The 22500-nt window shown below is 41.2% G+C and overlaps 3 protein-coding genes and 1 long non-coding RNA gene across 12 annotated transcripts in view; 2 read left to right on the top strand and 2 right to left on the bottom strand.

Moving 5' to 3' along the window:
• LOC127003080 (uncharacterized) overlaps nt 1-218 on the top strand; it is a 27639-nt gene extending 27421 nt beyond the window's left edge. For all 7 annotated transcript variants that reach the window (XR_007756927.1, XR_007756924.1, XR_007756925.1 and 4 more), the window contains one exon: nt 1-218. This exon is cut by the window's left edge and continues 587 nt beyond it. This is a non-coding gene — a long non-coding RNA (uncharacterized LOC127003080).
• Nucleotides 1-344, bottom strand: part of LOC127003077 (sodium-coupled monocarboxylate transporter 1-like) — a 34952-nt gene extending 34608 nt beyond the window's left edge. For both annotated transcript variants that reach the window (XR_007756923.1, XM_050869497.1), the window contains exon 1: nt 225-344. The gene's annotated coding sequence lies outside the window, so the exon portion shown is untranslated. The remainder of the gene's footprint in view (nt 1-224) is intronic.
• A 2651-nt stretch (nt 345-2995) lies between these two features.
• Nucleotides 2996-16024, bottom strand: LOC127003079 (60S ribosomal protein L19-like). The gene is made up of 5 exons (XM_050869500.1): nt 15970-16024; nt 11543-11649; nt 10783-10946; nt 9870-9971; nt 2996-3237 (listed from the first exon to the last, which is right to left on the bottom strand). The coding sequence occupies exons 1-5, from the start codon at nt 15972-15974 to the stop codon at nt 3037-3039; spliced, it is 579 nt and encodes a 192-aa protein (XP_050725457.1). The 5' UTR covers nt 15975-16024; the 3' UTR covers nt 2996-3036.
• A 2993-nt stretch (nt 16025-19017) lies between these two features.
• LOC127003084 (serine/threonine-protein phosphatase 2A 65 kDa regulatory subunit A alpha isoform-like) overlaps nt 19018-22500 on the top strand; it is a 17156-nt gene continuing 13673 nt past the window's right edge. For both annotated transcript variants that reach the window (XR_007756934.1, XM_050869501.1), the window contains exons 1-3: nt 19018-19163; nt 21363-21554; nt 22017-22236. Coding sequence is in view for 1 of the 2 variants with exons in the window: in XM_050869501.1 (XP_050725458.1) it covers nt 19080-19163; nt 21363-21554; nt 22017-22236 (496 nt within the window). In the remaining variant the exon portion in view is untranslated. The remainder of the gene's footprint in view (nt 19164-21362; nt 21555-22016; nt 22237-22500) is intronic.

The following is a 22500-nucleotide window of genomic DNA, read 5'->3' on the forward strand; positions in this document are numbered from 1 at the left end:
GAGGCCCCATTCTCTTTCATAATAAAATGCCTTTGTCTTTGTTATATAATTACTTAATTAGTCTACTTACTGTTGGTAGTAGTAGTAGTAGTAGAAGAAATAGTAATAATTTTAGTAGAAGCAGTAGTAGTATATGTTATTTATAGATTTGAGAATTTACGAAGAACATAAGATAGCTAGTATTAGTGGTAGTAGTAGTAGTAGTAGTAGTAGTAGTTCCCCACCTCTTGAAACACGTGTGCTCGCCGCCAACAGGTGAGACAGACTAACCAGGTGTGTGTGTGTGTGTGTGTGTGTGTGTGTGTGTGTGTGTGTGTGTGTGTGTGTACTCCCCCAGATGCAGGTTTGACCTTACTCTCTCTCTCTCTCTCTCTCTCTCTCTCTCTCTCTCTCTCTCGATTCCTCCTCCTCCTCTTCTTCTTCTTCTTCTTCTTCCTCCTCCTCCTCCTCCTCCTCCTCCTCCTCCTCCTCTTCCTCTTACAAAGGTGGCGTGGGACCGCCTTGCAACCCCTGAGGCAACATAGGTATATCCTCCTCCTCCTCCTCCTCCTTCATATATGCACACACACACACACACACACACACGTTGGTGCGTAAATATGACTTGGTAAATATACACTCATACACTGGGTACACACACACACACACACACAAGAAGAGCAAAATAAATATGTACAGAGAGAGAGAGAGAGAGAGAGAGAGAGAGAGAGAGAGAGAGAGAGAATTTATTAGGAACGGTGTGTGTGTGTGTGTGTGTGTGTGTGTGTGTGTGTACCTTACCGTATGAATAGATATGTACACACACACACACACACATTATTTTACAAGCTGAAGAATTCTTGGACATGATTTGATCATAAGAACATAATCACACACTGTCCTGCCTGGGGGTTGGGATGGCATGTTCCTCCCTTCTCCCTTGTTGTTTACCTGCAACAATAAATTATCAATAAATAAATCATAAGAACAAAGGGTTCTTATGATCAAATCATGTCCAAGAATTCTTCAGCTTGTAAAATAATAATTGTGCGTGTGTGTGTGTGCGTGTGTGTGCATATCTATTCATATGGTAAGGTACACACACACACATACACCGTTCCTAATAAATTCTCTCTCTCTCTCTCTCTCTCTGTGTACGTATTTATTTTGCTCTTCTTGTGTGTGTGTGTGTGTGTGGGTTAGTCTGGAGCAGTAGGTCAATGGTAGTAGTAATTGTAGTAGTAGTAGTGGTGATGGTGGTTGTTGTAGTAGTTCAGCTTTCTCTCTCTCTCTCTCTCTCTCTCTCTCTCTCTTCATTAAATCATTTCTTTTTCATTATAATTATCAAAATATTACTTTTATTTATTTTCCTTCCCTTTCCTCCTTTTTTTCCCTTTTTTCCCCACTTCCTCCCTTCTATAATTGTTTTTCTGTCATTTATCGTATTTTCTCCTATTCCTTCCTTTCGTGTCCTTCATTCTCTTCCTCTTGTTATTCCATTTTCTCCCTATTCCTCCTTTCTATATAATTTTTTTTGTCATTTATTGTATTTTCTCTCCTATTCCTGCGTTTCTTCCTCATCTCCTTCTTTCTCTTCCTCTTATTCCTCTTTCTCTCCCACTTCCTCCTTTCTATAATTGTTTTTCTGTCATTTATCGTATTTTCTCTCCTATTCCTTCCTTTCTTCCTCATCTTCTTTCTCTTCCTCTTTTTATTCCCCTTTCTCCCACTTCCTCCTTTCTATAATTGTTTTTCTGTCATTTATTGTATTTTCTCTCCTATTCCTTCCTTCCTTTCTCTCCCTTTCTTCATCTCCTTCTTTCTCTTCCTCTTATTCCACTTTCTCCTTTCTATAATTGTTTTTTTGTCATTTTTTGTATTTTCTCTCCTATTCCTTCCTTTCTTTCTCTTATTCCATTGTTTATTGCATTCTCTCCCTATTCGCCCTTTCTATAATTGGTTTTCTGTCATTTATTGTATTTTCTCTTCTATCCCTTCCTTTCTTCCTCATCTCCTTCTTTCTCTTCCTCTTATTCCTCTGTTTATTCCACTTTCTCTCCCACTTCCTCCTTTCTATAATTGTTTTTTTTGTCATTTATTGTATTTTCTCTCCTATTCCTTCCTTTCTCTTCCATATTCTCCCTCTTCCTCCTTTCTATAATTGTTTTGTCATTTGTTTTATTTTCTCCTATTCCTCCCTTCCTTTTATTCTTCTTTTTATTGCATTTTCTCCCTATTCCTCCTCTCTATAATTGTTTTTGTAATTTATTGTATTTTCTCTCCTATTCCTTTCTTTCATCCCCTTATCTATCTATTTATCTATTCTATCTGGATCTATTCCTTCTTTCTATAATTGTTTTTCTCTCCATCCCTTCCTTTCATCCCCTTCTATTTTATCTATTCTATGTATTTCTTTCTTTATTATTCTCTCTACTTTATCTTTTTTGTGTTTTTTCTATACATTTTGTGGACATTTTATTTATTTTTTTTTTTTTTTCCGCCTTTCGTTAATTTTCTAAGTCAATATTTGTTTTCTTTAAGTAACTTCATGGCTTCTACTTATACTACAAATTGTTTTTTTTCTCCTCCTCTTCCTCCTTTCTCCATTTTCTTGTCTTCCTTCAATTCCTCCGTCTGTAATTCTTCTTTATTCTCTCTCTTTGTCTCCCTCACATTCCCCTTTTTTTCCCCCCTCCTCCACATCCTTCCTTCACATCTCCTTCTTCCTCTCCATCTCTCTCCTCACATCCCTCTTTTTTTTCCCTCCCTTTCCTCCACATATTTCTCTTTTCCTGACGTCTCTCTCCTTTTTCTTCCTTTCCTTTACATATCTCTCCCTTTCTCCTCTCCTTCACATGCCTCTTACATCTCTCCTTCCTCCACGTAATTATCATAGGGCGGGCGAGGCAACACACCCCTACCGTATGCCCCCATTGAGTGATCGGTTGTGTGAATAAAAAATCCCCACACCTTATACTTTTTTTCGGTTACTTGTGTGAATAAAAGACCTCGCACCTTACCATTTTTTTCTTTATTCCTTAGGGTACATCACACTCTTTACTCGGCATCCTCCTTGCTCTTCATCGCCTCAGCCTTCCTGACGGCCACACGGTCCTGGCGACGCTTGCGAGCCTCCTTGGCCTTGTTGCGGCGCGCCTCAGCCTGGTCGCTCAGCATCTTGGCACGTGCATTGTCGGCCTTCTTCTTGTGGATGTACTCCATAAGGACGCGCTTGTTCTTGAAGACATTACCCTTAACCTGAGGAGGGAAGAAGCACCTTAGTTAACCTGTTGTCTTTCCTCTATTCTTTTCTTGTATAGTAATGGAAGTAGATGAAGGGATAGAAATGGCAGTAAGCAGCTCGTTCTTGAAGACATTACCCTCAACCTGAGGAGGGAAGAAGCACCTTAGTTAACCTGTTGTCTTTCCTCTATTCTTTTCTTGTATAGTAATGGAAGTGGATCAAAGGACAGAAATGGCAGTAAGCAGCTCGTTCTTGAAGACATTACCTACCCTTAACTTGAGGAGGGAAGAAGCACCTTAGTTAACCTGTCGTCTTTGTATTAATCTCTTTGACAGTAGTGGGAGTAACTCGGGGGCTGCAAAATAGTTGGAAATGGTTGGGATATAGTTGGAAAATGGTTCTAAGCAGTTGAAGGGGATGGAAATGGAAGGAAAAGGGTTGAAAGCAGCCTGTTCTTGAAGACATTACCCTTAACCCGAGGACGGACGAAGCACATTAGTTAACCTGTCTATTTCTGGAAGTAATGGAAGCAGCTAAAGAGAAAAACATGGTTGGAAATGGTTGGCAAAAGGTTATAAGCAGCTCAAGGGTTGGGATATGCATAGAAATGGTTGGAAAATGGATAGAAATAATTGGAAAAGATTGTAACCACCTCAGGGGTCAGGAAATGGTAAGAAATGTAAGGAAAATGGTCGTAAGCAGCCGAGTTTCATCTGTACGTGTTTGTTCTTGACATTGTTACCCTTAACCTGAGGACGAAAGAAGCACATTAGTCTGACTGTCCTATTGTTTTCTTATTCTTGACAGTAGTGGAATTAACCCAGTAGCAGCAGGGATCATGTTTCTTTATGGTCCCTCTAAGCGAGAAAAATGAGAAAATCATCACTCACACAAACCATCTCATAATATATATCAAAGCATTTGTTATCAGTTTATGCATCATATATTTTTGGGGGTTTATGTCATGGCATAAATCTGGCCCGTCGCTACTACACGGTAAAGCCACATATTTGGCCCGTCACTGCTACCGGGTTAACTCGAGGGCAAAGAATGGTTGGAAATGGTAGGGAAATGGTTGTAAGCAGCTCAAGGGGTGGAAAAATAGATGGAAGAGGATGAAAAAGGCAGAAAAACTATTGTAAGCAGCTCAAGGGGTGAAAAATGCTTGGAAATGGAAGGAAAATGGTCGTAAGCAGCTTGAGTTCCAACACGACGCGATTGTTCTTTAAGACATTGTTACCCTTAACCTGAGAACAGAAGCAGCACATTAGTTAACCCGTCGTCATTCATTTTTATATTTTTTTTACAGTACTGAAAGTGACTGAAGGGCAAAAAATGGTTGGAAATGATAGGAAAATGGTTGTAAGCAGCTCACGGGTTGGAAAATGGATGGAAACAGTAGAAAAATGGTTGGAAGCAGCTCAAGGGTTGGAAAATGGTTGTAAATAGCTGAAGGGTTTGGAAATGGAAGAAAAATGGTTGTCAGCAGCTCAAGGGTAAAAAAATGGATGGAAATGGTTGTAGGCAGCTGAAGGGTTTGTAATGAGTAGGAAAATGGTTGGAAATGAGTGGGAAATGGTTGTAAATAGCTGAAGGGTTTGGAAATGGAAGAAAAATGCTTGTAAGCAGCTCAAGGGTTAAAAAATGGATGGAAATGGTAGAGAATGGTTGTAAGCAGCTGAAGGGTTTGTAAAGAGTAGGAAAATGGTTGGAAATGGTAAGAAAATATATGGAAATGGTAGGAAAATGATTGGAAGTGGAAGGAAAAAGGTTGTAAGCAGCTGAAGAGTTGGAAAAAGGCTGGAAATGGAAGTAAGCAGCTTGAGTTCCATCAGGACACGCTTGTTCTTGAAGACGTAACCCTTCGCCTGAGGAGAGAAGTTGTAGTAGTGCCTTAGTTAGCCTGTCATCTCTCTATTCATTTCTTTGACAGTAACGGAAGCAGCTTAACCCGGTGGTAGCTGCGGGGATCATGTTTCTTAACCCTTATATTCCGTCAGGCACGATCATGGCTTTTATACGTCTCCGTCACACCATGATCGTGGCGCTCTTCATATATCGCACTCATTTTATGCAACACAGTTTATTTATACTTAAGGCTTTGTGTCATACATCAAGCCCTATCACTGTCCCTTTGTTTCCAACATGCTGGATGCTTGGCCAATGACGTCCCAGCTTTTACAAGGATTGGTTTGTCATGGTCAGGCTCCAGATTTTCCCGCGGTGAGTACACGGTCGTGATGAGTGCTGTATTTTATCTTTTTTTTTAACCAATTTCCAGGCAAGATAGCAGATATATATGCATTTCCATGAGTAAATAAGTATTTCAGGCACATGATATTGGCCTGGATAAGCGCGGAGTGTGCCACGAGGATGATGTCAGATGACGAGTGTGAGGTGACACTGGAGGTTTCCCATCTATAGGAATATACAAGATCCATTTGTTCATTTATCATTATACCACAGCAAAGAGCAACTTCTGAGTTTTCAAATGATATATAATTGTTCCAGTGTTTCTTACAGTAATTTGACTGAACACTAAGGTATGCAAGGGAACACCTATTAACATTAGTCACCAGTTTTTATGTATGTAACTTAAAATCGCCCACTCATTTTATCACGGGGTATAAGAGTTAAAGGCCCTTCCCTCTAAGCGAGAAAAATGAGAAAACATCATCACTCACGCAAACCATTTCATATCAACGTATTTGTGATCAGTTTATGCATCATCTATTTTGGGGGGTTTATATCATGGCAAAAATTTGGCCCGTCGCTGTTACACGGTAAAGCTACAAACTTGGGCTGTCGCTGCTACCGGGCTGCGGTGATCATGTTTCTTAATGGTTCCTCTAAGCAAGAAAAATGAGAAAAAATCATCCCTCACACAAACCATTTCATAATACATATCAAAGCATTTGTGATCAGATTATGTATCATCTATTTTGAGGGGTTTATATCATGGCACAAATTTGGCCCATCGCTGCTACCGGGTTATGGGATATACATGGTTGGAAAATGGTTGTAAGCATGGAAATGGTTGGCAAATGGTTGAAAGCACCTTGAGTTGGAAATGGTTGGACAAAATAATAATAAAAAATAAAAATAAGTCTGCTAATCACTTTCTCCTGTAAGATCAAATAGAATTAAGCGACCAAAGAGAAGGTCAATTTGGGATTTCTTTGTATTATTTTTTTAAGTAAAGGAAGCAGCTCAAGGGCATTATTACCTTGAGAATTAACAAAAATAAATAAATAAATAAATAAATAATAGTCAGCCAAGCACTGCTCATGCCAAAGAAAGTGTAATTAACCCGATAGCAGCGGGGATCATGTTTCTCAAAGGCCCCTCAAAGCGAGAAAAATGAGAAAAAATCATCCCTCACGCAAACCATTTCATAATATGCATCAACGTATTTGAGATCAGTTTATGCATCATCTATTTTGGGGGGTCTTTATCATGGCACAAATTTGGCCCATCGATGGTACATGGTAAAGCCATAAATTTGGCCCATCGCTGCTAACGGGTTAAGTGGTCAGGGGTGTCGATGTCAATTTATTTTTTATAGTGACAGAAGCAACTCATAGATCAAACAAAAAATATATTAATCAAAAATCCTGCCGAGTGATGATCCTATAAGGATATAAACAGGTAAGTGGTTGAAGGAGAGGGTCAATTATACATGTCCTACTGCTCCCCTCCCGAAAGAGTTCAAGTCACAGGCAAGGGAATATTTTGTTAAAGCGAATGTTGGCAGCTATATGGGCACATGCATGATTCCCAGACATCAATCCAGCTCACAGGTCAATATTCTCAAACGTATCAGGCTCCCATAATGACATTTCCGAGGTTACAGTAAAGATTAGCCAGGTTTTCATGGGTGATTTTCCTGTTCAAGATGCAGAAGCCGTGTGAAGCTCTCTATAGGATCACAAAACAGTAAATGAAAATACCACCAGCTTCTACTAGGCTTTTCAAATGGGGGAACTAAGGCGCTGATACGTTGGTGGTAGCTGCGGGGATCATGTTTCTTAAAGGCCCTTCCTTCTAAGCGAGAAAAACGAGAAAAAATCATCACTCATGCAAACCATTTCACAATATATATATCAATGCATTTGTGATCAGTTTATGCATCATCTATTTTGGGGGGGGGTTTATATCATGGCAAAAATTTGGCCCGTCACTACTACACCGTAAAGCCACAAATTTGGCCCGTCACTACTACACGGTAAAGCCACAAATTTGTCCCGTCACTGCTACCAGGTTAAAAATATAGGCTTTAGGGCTGTTTTTGTGCGTCAACCATGAGTGGAGGAGGTCAAGGAGACACCCACCTAATTCATGGCTGGGGCAAGTCAATCAATTCTACCAGGAAGGACCAGCTAGATAATGTAGCCTGCTCGAGGGAACTGTCAGGAGCGGGGGCAGCAAGTGAGTGAAGCAACGCACCCCCAGACCTATGCTTCCTGTTAGTTAGTTAGTTAGAGGTTTTCTTATACCGTGAGGTCTTGCAAGCATACTTTCATCAACCTGACATCATGATAAAGCAAACTCTTGTTGTGAGTTTGTAAAGCAAGGTTCATTTGTACTGTGATGTCTTGGGAGCAAACTTTACTGAACTTGACATCATGATAAAGCAAACTCTTGTTGTGTGAGTTTGTAAAGCAAGGTTCATTTGTACTGTGATGTCTTGGGAGCAAACTTTACTCAACTTGACATCATGATAAAGCAAACTCTTGTTGTGTGTGTTTGTAAAGCAAGGTTCATTTGTACTGTGATGTCTTGGGAGCAAACTTTACTCAACTTGACATCACGATAAAGCAAACTCTAGTTCTCATGTGGATATCCTTAGAAGCGAGGAGTCTAAGGTTGGTATTACAAGACACATTCACTTCTCACATTAGTATTTCTAAAGGTCAAAGAGGAGATCAATCAGCTTCTAATGACTGTTTCTTTGGGTTCATGGTACAGAAGAAGGGTCAAGCTACAACCAGGGTCATAAAACCACTACTGGAAATGCCCAGAGCTCCTACAAAAGCCTTGCCGAATATGTGAACTTGGCCATCGAAATGTTTAGTATAATGTTTGTATATATCTATAGAGCTTAAAAATATACAGAATAACAACAGCAAATGTCTCATTCGTAGGCTAGACAACATATCAATCAGTCAATAAATGGGGGCATACACCAGGGGGTGCGTTGCCTCACCCACTGTAAAATGCCAAGCACAGGGGTCCCTCCATGCAAGTCAAAATGCAGGCTGCCTTCCCATCCAAAGTACCCCCTGGCAGGATCTGCTAGCTTGCTCAAGCCATGAACTCCATGGGCATCCCCTCAGCCTCCTCCCTTCAGGATTGTCTCTTACAGAAACAACCCTATAAGCAGTGTCAAGGGATACAAGGTGACACAACGTAACCAATTATTTATAAATCCCCCAAAATTACTCTCTACTGAGTGGCTGTAAGTCATGAGTAATAATATTCTTGGCCGTGCATGAGGGACTGATTGACTGACTGATACCGGTGTTGCAAGAAATAGCTCCTCGTAGAAATAAGTCACTCTGCTGTCCACTACACATGAGCACTGGGGAATACAGAGCAGAAAAACACATTAATATGCCTGGTTTTGTTGTAGTTAGTCCACTTGTGATCTTGGTGATGGTTGATATTGCCCAAACCAGCAGGAACCGAGTGAACACAAACGTGGGGTAATACTTTCCAAAATCTGCCGTGTTTGTTTGCTATAAAGCCTTCTCTTACTTAAAAGTGTTAACTCTGATGTTTGTGCCGTGTATTGGAGCTCAAGCAGGATAAGTAAACGACAGCGGTGAGTGAAATATAGAAAAGGTAATCAAGTTGGACCTCTCTGTGAGCTAAGGGACATATTTTTAAGCATTTTGGCGCCCAAGTACGCATATTTGACAAGGCTTTCCTAGGAGTTTGGGCATTTCCAGTAGTTTTATGACCCTAGTGTTAGTCTGACCCCTCTTCTGTATCATGAACCTAAAAACACATTAGAAGCCAGTTGATCCCCTCTTTGAGCTTTAGAAACAGCTGATGTGAGAAGCGGAAGTCTCTTAACCCGTGGGCTTCGGTTATGGGAAAGCGGAGAAGTGGCCGAGAAACGTCAACATTACACTGTATTTTGAGACTAAGAAGAGCATGGAACGTATATCAGAGTACTACTCCTCTCATAAACCATAAGCCGTTAAAAATATTTACTTTTACTCAAACTCCATTCTTATTGGGTGGCGTTTATTACAAAATAAACAGTCTTGTGACGCGTGGCATCTAGCCGAGTCGCTTGTTTTCTACTTTAGAGAATTTGACAAGTGATTACTGTATGGATAGCTAATTCAGTCTGCCATGACCTTACAGCACCACCTATGACAAATAAGCCCACCTCAAGATCACTCACCCACCACAATGACCCAAGGCATGCATGGTGGGTTGCTCTATGCTGCCACTGCCTACAATTAGCTCGAATTAGGGGTTTTGAGCCGAGCCCCAAACGGGGTCCGCCATTTCAGCAGACCGACTCACGGGAGCCCCAAACGGGGTACGTCAAAGCTGCCGGGTTAAAATACCAACCTAATTCCTACAACACCGGCACTCTGCATGAAGTGAACTAGGGCAGGCAGTGACTCACCTTCATGTACAGCTCATGGTAGAGATGCCTGTCAATCTTCTTGTTGTCGCGGTACTTCTTCAACATGCGACGCAGCACTCGCATGCGACGAATCCAAAGAATCTGAAACATAACTCAGATGAAGCAAGACTGTGTTGCTGTATAAAGGTTTGGCTACTCTGGAAATGACTCCTCTTCCTAGACTTAGTGATATATATATATATATATATATGGGCAAATAAGATTAAGAACTTGCTCCCCTGATGAAGGAGTTTAAGTCTCAGGCAGGAGGGAACACAGAATGCCCAGAGCACAAGAAGAGAGTACTTGAACACCCTTGGCATGAAACTATTTATTATTTGACAGTTAGGGAGAAAAAAGTAGATAAGTTAACCAGATCCACAGGTAAGAAAGATTAAGAACTTGCTCCCCTGATGAAAGAGTTTAAGTCACAGGCAGGAGGAAATACAGAATGCCCAGAACACAAGAAGAGAGTACTGCAATAGATAGATAGAATAGATGCACTTGCAATAGATAAGTTAACCAGATCCACAGGCAAGTAAGATTAAGAACTTGCTCCCCTGATGAAGGAGTTTAAGTCACAGGCAGGAGGAAATACAGAATGCCCAGAACACAAGAAGAGAGTACTTGAACACCCCTTGGCATGAAACTATTTATTATTTTCCGGTTAAGGAGAGAACAATAGATTAGTTAACCAGATCCACAGGCAAGTTAGATTAAGAACTTGTTCCTCTGATGAAAGAGTTTAAGTCACAGGCAGGAGGAAATACAGAATGTGCTCTCTCTTTAATTTTTCATTCCCTTCCTCCATCTCCTTTTCTCTCTCTCTCTCACTCTCTCTCTCTCTTTTTCTTTTATTTTTCATTCCCTTTCTTCCCTTCCTCCCTCCCAACTTAACCTCCCTCTCCCTCACCTTCTGGGGCATACGGGCGTTGGCTGTGCCCTTCCTCTTGCCGAAGCCCATGTGCCGTCCCTTCCTGCGTGCCTCCTGGTTCTTGCGGACGCGGGCGCGGGAGTGGACGTTCTGTGGCTTCTTGATGATGAGGCCATCCTTGATAAGCTTGCGGATGTTCTGGCCTGCGGAGGGTAGGTTAGAGATTACTGACTGGTGTAAAGGTCAGTTTCTATAGCAGTTGTTCCCAATTTTTTTCTGGTTGCGACCCTAAAACATAGTCCTGACCTGGCCTGGCGACCCAAAATGTGTGAATATGTAGTATTATTTCCAATTATTTTTATGTAATACTTTCAGATAATTATGATTTTATCCTCCGCCTCCTCCTCGCTGTCTGTTCAGCGGACAAGTATTAAATGTGAATGATACTCGAATGACGTACCGTATTATATGTGTGGGTGCTTTATTATAGCAATATTTTTGTTATTGTGAGTTAAGGAGAATCTTCATGCTGTCCTACTGAAGTCATTCAACTATATTAATGAAAAATCTAAATGTGACCTAACTTTATAATTATGGCTTTATTTCTAAGACCCTCCAGTGACCCTCAGAAACACTATCACAACCCTGACTTGGGTTGCAACCATGGGTTTGGGAACCACTGATATACAGGGTGTATCTGTCAATAGGTACTGTATGCAAGATTCCAAGGAACATTGTACTGGGAATGATAGTCTGTGAGTCAGTCATCCACCCAGGCAGCTGGACCCATCATACTTACGTGAGTTGGCCTGGCCGATCTCCCCAATTTCATTAGGGTCCAGCCACACCTTCTTCTTGCCACATTTCAGCACCTCCGAGGCGAGGCGCTTCTGAACCTTGAGCGAACTGTGCAAAAAGAGGAGGAGGGCAGTGTGAGCAGGGGCACAGGAAGAGGTTGGAACATATAATAATGATAATGATAATAAGTAATAAAAATAATAATAACACTATGGGGAGAGGTCACTAGAATGCCAATCCCCTTGAACTGCACTGAACTGAACCTTCCATGACACAGGAGCATTGCTGTCCCTCTCAAGGAAGGCCTGCCAGCACCACCATCAGTAACACACACACACACACACACACATCGTCAGCTACTATCCCTCCCAAGAAAGGCCTGTCAGCACCGCCATCAGTAACACACACACACACACACACACACACATCGTCAGCTACTATCCCTCCCAAGAAAGGCCTGTCAGCACCGCCATCAATAACACACACACACACACACACATCGTCAGCTACTATCCCTCCCAAGAAAGGCCTGTCAGCACCGCCATCAGTAACACACACACACACACACGTACCATCAGCTGCTATATAACCCTCCTAAGAAAGCCTCGTCAGTAACATGTGCCGTCAGCTGTCCACCACCACCACAACCACCTCAAACATTTAACCATAATTTCCACCGTTCCACTGTCCCCACTGAGTCCTGACATTCCTGCTGATGCTCCTACACAAAATGGTTGTCATGGAATATAAATCAGTGAAAAAGAGTAATATTAGAGGGTGAATAAAAAAGAATGATAGATAAGTAAAAAAAAAAACATAAAAGGACTGAAGCTCGCAGCTCTAAGAGTCCTGTAGAGGAGGTCAAAGCAAGCTATGAGAGCGGTAACGTCTGGCAATGGTTTACGGTCATTTCGCCCACATGTAAGAGTCCGTATGCCCACATGTAAGAGTCAATTCGCCCACACGCGCCATGTCACGTCCACATTATTGGAGTAGTCATGTACCATATAAGTGATGTGTAGCTCGAGAGGCCACCACCAGGGCAGTGCAGCAGTAGAGGGCTTGTTGGGGCATTTATCGTGGTAAATAAAGAATTGAAAAAAAGCTATCTGTAAGTTTATTAAGGGGGGCGCCAGGGGAGTATTTTTTGACAAATATTTTTTAAACCGACTAAACTCGTTTTTCTCGCTCAACATGTCGGGGATACTATGTACTATCAATTAATGAAGCCTATTTTTGTAGAATATTAAAAAACAGGGTTACTTTAAGAGATTTAAATGCCCCGCGCTGTTACGTCATAGCACGCCAACACACGTGGCATTTCTCAGGGCTTGTACGCACGTAAAATTTATATTAGAAATAGTCTTTTTCCTTCTAAATTTTGTCATCCATCATCCCTCTACCCACTCGTGACAGCTGCCGAATGTGAAATGCGTGCTCTGCTGCTCAGTTCTCACCCAGACGTTGAAATTTTTTGCTGCGCTACAACCCAAAAACGTCTTTACAATGACATACAAGCGCAAAGCAACAATGAGCAGATTTATGAACATTAAGAAGGCTTCTGGAACAAAATGGAGACCCAGGAAACACGCAAGAAAGCAACGCTAGAAGCAAGACTCTCTCTTCACACCAACCTCAACGCCTCCACCACCTTTGAGTAATACTTTTTTTTATAAAGGTGGACCAGATGCCTTATCCTTCTCCACTAAGTGAACAAGGTATAAACAACCATATGTGAAGATTTCATGCCAATCAAATGAATACAAATGGAAAGACACATGAAATGGAAAAAAAAAATCCATTGTACCCTGCAAATCCCAATACTTTTTTTCCGACAGATCCTTCGTGGCTATTTTTCAGATACTAGCCTAATGTAGACATATTAATTTAGATGTTAATTTCCCAATTGAAATGCGCTGTAAACAATGTGGGAGGTAAATGAACAACCAGTAACCTTGGGTGAAATGACTCCATAATGTGGGCAAAATGACTTCATGGTGTGGCGAAATGGTATGTGGGCGAAATGACCAGATACCCCGGCAATCTCCTCGAAAGGTGATACTTTCTAAGAAGTCCGCCTCCCCCTCCGCCATTCCAGCCCCCCCTACCCCCCAAGACAAGCCTGGGGAACCGGGGTTTAGGGGCGGGGAAGCCAAAATCACTGAAAATTGGGCTTCCAAAATTTCCCTAGAAAAATCCCTAAATGATGGAAAATTCCCTAGTCTCGAATGTAAGGAGAGTCTTAACTTTATAACCTAGCAGCCCCCCTCGCCTCCCTGCTAACCAAGGGGGGCTGTGCCCCCCTCTGGACCCCCCACATGTATGATGCCCCGGAAAATCGTGGGTTTTTTTTTGGGTGGGGAGCATATTTAAACTACTCCAACCAAACTTTACAACCTGCTAATGAAGGGGCTTTGCCCCCCTCGACCCCCTCCTTACCAAGGGGGGCTGTGCCCCTCCTGGACCCCCCCACATGTAGGGAATTTTCTTTTTTAGGGTTTTTTCTAGTGAAGTTTTGGAAGCTCATTTTTCAGTGATTTTGGCTTCCCCCCCAAACCCCCCAGTTCCCCAGGCTTGTCTTGGGGGGTAGGGGGGGCTGGAGTGGCGGAGGGGGAGCAGGACTTCTTAGAAAGTATTACCCCTCGAAATCCCGAGGACCCATACGCTGTGGTGTCAGCGGGTCTTCACCTGCGCCACAGCAACACTGTGGAACACATTCACGGACAAAGTGGATGTCTTGGCCCTGAGCACCCTGTGTGTAAAGACTTCTGCCCAACTGTGGTGCCACACACACCCATGGAGTGTCAGTGACCAGAGACAATACGGACATAGAGGGGGTCCACAGACAAACATAAACAAACTAAATGTGTCACGGTAAATTTCCAGATTGTCACCCGTGGGACAATGTTGGACAAAACTATTTTTTTCTGGTAGTTATCAGTGTCATGAAATAACCTGCTAACTGTTTCTGTCGCAAGTCATTAAATCACTAACAAAATGAGACTTTTCAATGCCTGTAGTGCACCCAACACCACCACCACAAAATATATTGCAGAGAAATTCAACTTGCTTGGTTTCTGTTTTGCTCACTGCTCACAAGTGGACAAACTATAACAAAACCATGCAAATTAATGTTTTTCCTTCTGACTATTCCACCCACACGCATGAGTGCTGGACAGCAGAGCAACTTATTTCAGCGAGGAGATATTTCTCGCAACACTGGACCACCACCACCATGTCCCGTCCTGCGCTACATATTTCCGTCGCCCCACACTACGTAATAAATAAATTTAAACTAGCCAAACCTAACTTGACATAACCTACCTAACAGAAGGGCTTCGCCCACCTCAACCCCCTTAACGGGATGGCTTTCCTCCCATCGACCCCCCAACGGAGAGGGCTTCACCAGTAAGGAGACAGGGTAATGGAGCGTACGCCCGTACCAAAGGTAAACGAGGATCAAGCCCCTACCTGTAACCCCTGAAACTACACCTCACCCATCATGAGTAGTGGGGGGGATTCTGGAGCTGCCCTGTGTAGCCCACTCGGCCTCTTGCAGTTTCCCTATGTTCTTATGTTCTCCTATTAGCAACGGAAAAGCAATACAGCAGTGTGTTGTATGGACACAAAATACATCATATAGCACTAAAGTGTTCTTTGCAGTGACAAGTGACAATCTGGAGTAATCCCTGTGTTACTGGGTAAGCTTTGAAATAGGTGCCCTCAAGGAAGAGGTCACCATTATATTATGAAAAAAAACATGCCCTAAAAATAATTTTTGAACCTAACTCTTCTTATTAAAACGTCACGAATAATAACTTGAGGAAAGTAAAAAGTCGTCACGAATAATAACTTGAGGAAAGTAAAAAGTAACTAAAAGTTGCGCCATGTCTCGCCACATGTCTCGGGCGGCCTCAGCCACACACGAGTTTGCTGGATACCTTTCCGTGTGTTCCAAGCGATAATTTTCACCTCCTGCAAGCCTTGAGCTCCCTTGCCTTGGCCCTTTACTCGGCGTCACGAAAAATCGTTTGAAAGGTAAAAACCTCCGCCGCTACCACACGACTCTGCATATTTCTCTCAATTTTCCCTTATTTCCGTGTGTTCCCAGCGATACTTTCCACCACAATACAAGCCTAGGGTTCTCCTGTTCTTTTACTTCTCTCGCCATCATGAATAGTCGCTGAAAAAGGCAAAAAATAGATAATAATTTTGTCATCTCTCGCCACATGTCCCGCACCAGCCTCCGCCGCCAACACACGTCTGCATATTTCCCTCTATTTTCCCTTATTTCCGTTGCTCCCAGCGATAATTTACATCTCCATCGAAGCCCCAAGATCTCTTCTTTAAATGTCTCACTCGCCATCACGTAAAATCACTGAAAAATGGGTAAAAAAGGTAAAAATATCGGCATGTTTACGCGCTCACCTCATCGTGGAGTTGCCAGGGAGAAGGGAAAGAGCTGCACATGGCGCCGACGTTGCCGCTTGCCAGCTTGTCGACTTTATCATATACCTTATTTTCCGGTTTTTAACGTACCTATTGCCGTAACAACATCCATACTTAATGATAATGACACCAATTTTAATTTTACATCGTCATCGGGGGTTTTATGAGAGTTTTAGGGAATGATAATGATACATGTTGAGTTTATGGAAGATTTGGCAACGTTGCATGGCGCCGGGACTGAGTTGTTGGTTCTTGTCACTATTGTACCTCAAATTATTATTTTATTATGATTTATGGTATTATCATGCCATAATTAAACAACTAACACCAAAACTAAAGTTCAAAATGATACCCTTGCCTTATAATTACATATATTAATGACTTCTCAGCTTGCCATTGTCATATTTTATAATTTTTCTGTTATTTTCCACCTGAGCAAAATAAAATAAAATAACGTGATATTGTGACCATAATAAAACGTTTGTATAGCGAGAGAAACGTTGTATGTTCATACACACATGCATACATACATATATACATGTAATACGTATACATACATAAATTCGTAAATAGATAAATAGGGAGATAGATAGATAGATAGACACATTCAAATTAACATACACAGGCTATACATACACACATTCATTCATACATAGCCACACAAGCACAGTTATATAATTGGATACATACATCTACATTCACAGTTCGGTAGATAGAAGGATACATATATGCATATACTTAATTCGCTAGGTAGATTTAGAATTGGATACATGAATAGTACGTAAAGAGATACTCTGATGCATATGATACATATGCATGCATATAGGTGGATATATAGCCTATATACATATATACAGCTCAGTAGATGGATAATTGGATACATACATGAGCAGTTCGGTATATAGATAGAAAGATTGATACATACTCGTATACCTACATATACACAGTTCGGAACCATAGATAAACTAATTGTTGGATACATACATATGCACAGTCAGTTATAGATAGATATAGGTATACGTGGATACATGCATACATGCACAGTTCGATAGATAGCTATATAGGTGGATACATGCATAGCTACGTACAATTCAGTAGATATAGTTGGATACATACATACACTCATTCGTACCTACACGTTTGGTACTGACAGGCGGACACATACACACATGAGTAGTTAGATAGATAATTAAATGCATATACATATTTACGTATACATATATGCATACATATATACACTCATATGCAGTTCGGGAGATAGATTTATAGTTGGATACATATATTTATACATAACTATAGTTCTGCACTGAAGATAGATTTATAGTTCGTTGGATACATACACTCATGCGTCTACACAGTTTGGTATATCGACAGGTGGACACATAGTCCTACACACATGCGACATATAGTTCAGTAGATAAATAATTAAATACATACATATTTACGTATATACACATACATGCATACATATATACATACATGCAGTTCGGGAGATAGATTTATAGTTGGATACATACATGTATACATACCTAAGTTCTGTACTGATGATAGATTTATAATTGGATACATATAAAGCTATATATATACACAGTTCTGTGAATATATTAATTTTAGGTAATTAGCTAGTTAGATATGTACACATATATTCATACACGGTGCGCGGTATATATATCTATAGATATTTGGATACATACATACACAGTGCGATAGATATTTGGATACATACATTAATACACAGTGCGGTTGATAGATACTTGGATACATACATATATTATACACACATACACAGTACTTGCGATAGATAGATACATATACGTACAGTACGGTAGATAGGTGGATACATACATGTATATACAGTGCGTGCATGGTAGACAAATACTTGGATACATACACACAGTGCGATAGATATTTGGATACATACATTCATACACAGTGCGGTAGATAGATACTTATATCATATACACACATAGTCTTACACAGTACGGTAGATAGATAAGTGGATACATATATGCATACACAGTGCGTGCATGGTAGATAGATACTTGGATACATAAACACAGTGCGATAGATATTTGGATACATACATTCATACACAGTGCGGTAGATAGATACTTAGATCATATACACACATAGTCCTACACAGTGCGGTAGATAGATAAGTGGATACATACATGCATACACAGTGCGCGGTAGATAGTAGATGGTTGGATACATACATACATACATACATTCATATACTTACATACATGGCTACATACATAGTTTGATAGACAGTTATATGAAAAAATAAAGATAGATAGATATTGATTGATACATGGATACATACATAAAAGCACACCTATACATAGTTGCATGGATAGATAAATAAATAGATAAATAGATAAATAAACAAGATAGGTTGACACACACACACACACACACACACACACATATATATATATATATATATATATATATATATATATATATATATATATATATATATATATATATATATATATATATATATACACATACATACATACATACATACTACATTATCATACATATAACTCAATGCATAGACAGCCCATGGATGAAAAAAGAGTACACAAAGCTAAGAATAAATACAAAAATAGCGATAAACGTAAAAGAAAGCAGAATTGATGGATAAAAGTGCAAATTTTGACAGTATTTCGTGAAGGTCGGTAAGCGTACGAATCGAAGTTGCCATTCTAGAAATTTTAGCGCTAAATTTTCGGTAATGATAAGCGGACAAATTTGCTATCTATCGGCTAGTGTTTTAGAAGAAATGCCAATTCATGTGCCTATTTAAGCATTTTTGGAGGGTAAAATTATTGTATTGCCTAAGATATAGTAATTTGGGGCCCTGATACTGCTAATTTTTGTGAAATTTGCCATCTAGCGGGTAGTGTTTTTAGTGGAAATGCTTATTTATGTGCTTGTTTAAGGATTTTTGGAGGGTATAATTAATATATTACCTAAGATATAGTGATTTGGGGCCCTGATCTAGAGCTTTTTGGGGAGGATAAATTTAGCGAAAGTGAAAAATTCCCACTAGCAACACTGTCCATCATCCAGACGACAAGATGGCGTCGAGTGAAGGCACGGCCGACGACTCCCTTTACCCTATCGCCGTGCTTATTGACGAACTCAGGAACGAAGACGTGCAGGTGAGGCTCAACCCAACAACCACAGGCATCCAGCAACTGAAATATCTAGGTCACCAGGCTCTCAGGACAAGATAAATAGGGAAAAACAGGCTGCCATTTTCGGGGGCTCCATCGGCTCCCTTGTATTGATAACCAGAAAATACCCGCCTAGGCCTATATACCATTTCCAGGGACCTGTAGGCCTATGTTCGGGTCTCTCAGGGCGAAAATAGACCTATGGGTGATAATCCTGAGTTTTTTGTGCTCGGGGAGGCCTAAAGTACTTGTAAATATGAGGTTTAGTATTACGAAATTTTGCTGCCTAGGTCTACTTCCAGGGACCTGTAGGCCTCTATACGGATCTCTCAGGGCGAATATAGACCTATGGGTGATATTCCTGAGGTTTTTGCACCCGGGGAGGCCTAATATATCTGCAAATGAGTTGGTTGTGACAGGTTGAGTATTACGAAATTTTGCTGCCCAGGCCTACTTCCAGGGACCTGTAGGCCTTTATGTGTTGTATATAGGTAAAAAAATATGCCAATGGGTGGTTTTCCTGAGGTTTTGTGCACGGTATTGGCCTAAAATACCTGTTAATATGAGCTGATTATGACAGGTGGAATCTGACGTTGGTTATTATGAAATCTCGGAGGCCTAAGCTAAATTTCCGCCATCTATGGAGTATAAAGGAGTTCAGGAGGCCTATGGGTGATATTCCTGAGGTTATGTACCCAGGGCTGCCTAAAGTACCTGTAAATATGAGTTGGTTGTGTCAGGTGGAGTCTAGCGTTGGTTGTGACGAAATCTTGGAGGCCTAAGCTAAATTTACGTCATCTATGGAGTATACAGGAACAAAGTAGACCCATGGGTGATATCCCTGAGGTTTTGTACCCAGGGAGACTTAAATTACCTGTAAATATAAGTTGGTTGTGACAGGTGGAGGCTAGCGTTGGTTGTGATGAAATCTTGGAGGCCTAAGCTAAATTTACGTCATCTATGGAGTATACAGGAATAAAGTAGACCTATTGGTGATGTTCCTGAGGTTTTGTGCCTGGGATAGGCCTAAAATACCTGTAAATATATGTTGGTTGTGACAGGTGGAGGGGAAGGGAGGGATATCTAAGTAAGTAAGTAACCATATTTTGCCTAAGAATAAGCAGATGGTGTCTTGAATTAATAGGATACCCAGCCTTCAATATCACCCCCCCCCCCAAAAAAAAAAAATTAGAAGAAGAATAACATAAAGAAATAAAGAAAGAGGCACATTAGGTACAGATAAATGTGTAGTTAAGTAGTTGAGGCTAACGTTGAAATTGTTGACGGCCCTCGTAGAGCACTGCATCAGCGGCGGAGCAGGGCCTGAAACCTCATCAACAGTAAACGGTAAACCTCAAAATACCACCAAAATATGAAGGTGCACAAAAGTAACCTAGTGAAATAACAGATAGATGACAATAGATATAAATAAGTCAATTAAATACAAGCACTTATACTCTCCACGCACCATACGTGACTGGAACAGCCTCCCTCAACAGATTTTAGACTGTGGTACAATAGACTCATTCAGAAAACAAATACACACTCACCAGTCACCACAACACACCAACACTAGCAATTACACTTGATTCACTTCCCTCCCCTGTACACTCGGCTCCTCCGTCCCCACAACAGCCAAAACAAATATGCGTGTTATGCAACTGTACAGATGCGCATTAAGATCCAGATCTAGAAATAAAGCAAATGAGGTTTTGTATAGCTCAGCCTTCCTTATTCTGTTATTATTATTATTATTATTATTATTATTATTTTGGGTGGTAGCTCCCTTTGGCTCGTAATCTTGCACCCAGTAATCTAATCATCTCACCTTATCATGATTTTTATCATTATTGGCAATACTGGGTCGTACAGGGACTTATGCAATGGAATTATTATTATTATTATTACTAGTATTTTATTCAGTATTTTCTTCTTTATTTCCTGCATTTCCTTTTTCTTCATTCTCTCTCTCTCTCTCTCTCTCTCCTTTTTTTCTTTTTTTTTTCTTTATATATTTTCTCTCTCCTTTCTATTCCTCTTCTTCTATTTTCCTTATTCTCCCTCTTCTTTCCATATTTATTATTCTATTATCTTCATATCATTCCTACTGTCTATCTCTCTATACTCTTTTATTATTCTTTCTTATCTGTATTATTGTTTACCATCCGTGCCTCTCTCCCTCAGCTGCGTCTCAACTCCATCAAGAAGCTGAGCACCATCTCCCTGGCCCTGGGCGTGGAGAGGACCCGCAGCGAGCTCATCCCCTTCCTCACTGACACCATCTATGATGAGGATGAGGTGCTCCTGGCCCTCGCAGACCAGCTGGGCGCCTTCACTCCCCTTGTGGGCGGACCAGAGTATGTCCACTGTCTGCTGGTGAGTGGCTGACCCTTCTGTATCTCTGGCGCATTACAGGACATTGCAATACTTTAAAATTCCTCTTTTCTTCTTTTGGCCATGAGTTCACCTCCCTGTCCCAAGCCCCCCTCCACTCCCTGGGCCATATTATTAAACATGCATTTGTAATGGCTTTCCTAGGAGTTGTGGGCCTTTCCAGGAGTATTTTTTTTTACCCTAGAGGGAGTTGGACCAGGCTTCTGTACCATGACCTCTAAAAAACACTCAAGAGAACAGATTTTACCTCTTTTTGACCTGTCTTTTGGCCACTCTCTACTTATGTCTATTATGGGAGCGGTGAGTAGCGGGTTTTTTTTTCTCTGCACTTTTGTTGCCCTTGAGCTGTCTCCTTTGCTGAAAAAAAAAGGAGAAATAATTGATTTGAGAATCGATACCATAAGCTAACCTATGCCCCCCCCTCCTCCTCCCTCCTCCCCGTAGCCACCACTGGAGTCCCTGGCCACGGTGGAGGAAACAGTGGTGAGGGACAAGGCTGTGGAGTCCCTGCGTCGCGTGTGTGAGGAGCACAGCCCTGAGCACCTGGAGACCCACTTCCTGCCCCTGGTCAAGCGTCTAGCCGTGGGGGACTGGTTCACTTCAAGGACCTCGGCTTGTGGACTCTTCTCGGTGGCTTACCCCAGGCTGTCCGTGGCCACAAAAGGTGAGAATGCTGTTATTAACCCGGTGGTAGCTGCGGGGATCATGTTTCTTAAAGGCCCTTCCCTCTAAGTGAGAAAAAATCATCATTCACGCAAACTATTTCATAATATATATCAATGTATTTGTGCTCAGTTTATGCATCATCTATTTTTGGGGTTTATATCATGGCAAAAATTCGTCCCGTTGCTGCTACACGGTAAAGCCACAAACTTGGCCCGTCACTGCTCCCAGGTTAAGGCTGGCTGTTGATCTATCCCTGCATAGT

Source organism: Eriocheir sinensis, chromosome 24, assembly GCF_024679095.1.
Source record: "Eriocheir sinensis breed Jianghai 21 chromosome 24, ASM2467909v1, whole genome shotgun sequence".
In the NCBI taxonomy this organism is placed as follows: domain Eukaryota; kingdom Metazoa; phylum Arthropoda; class Malacostraca; order Decapoda; family Varunidae; genus Eriocheir; species Eriocheir sinensis.

Coding starts and splice junctions, on each gene's coding strand:
- LOC127003079 (XM_050869500.1), bottom strand. Junction 10,947..11,542: donor GATCGGCCAGGCCAACTCAC/GTAAGTATGATG, acceptor TACCCTCCGCAG/GCCAGAACATCCGCAAGCTT. Junction 9,972..10,782: donor ACGCCCGTATGCCCCAGAAG/GTGAGGGAGAGG, acceptor GTTATGTTTCAG/ATTCTTTGGATTCGTCGCAT.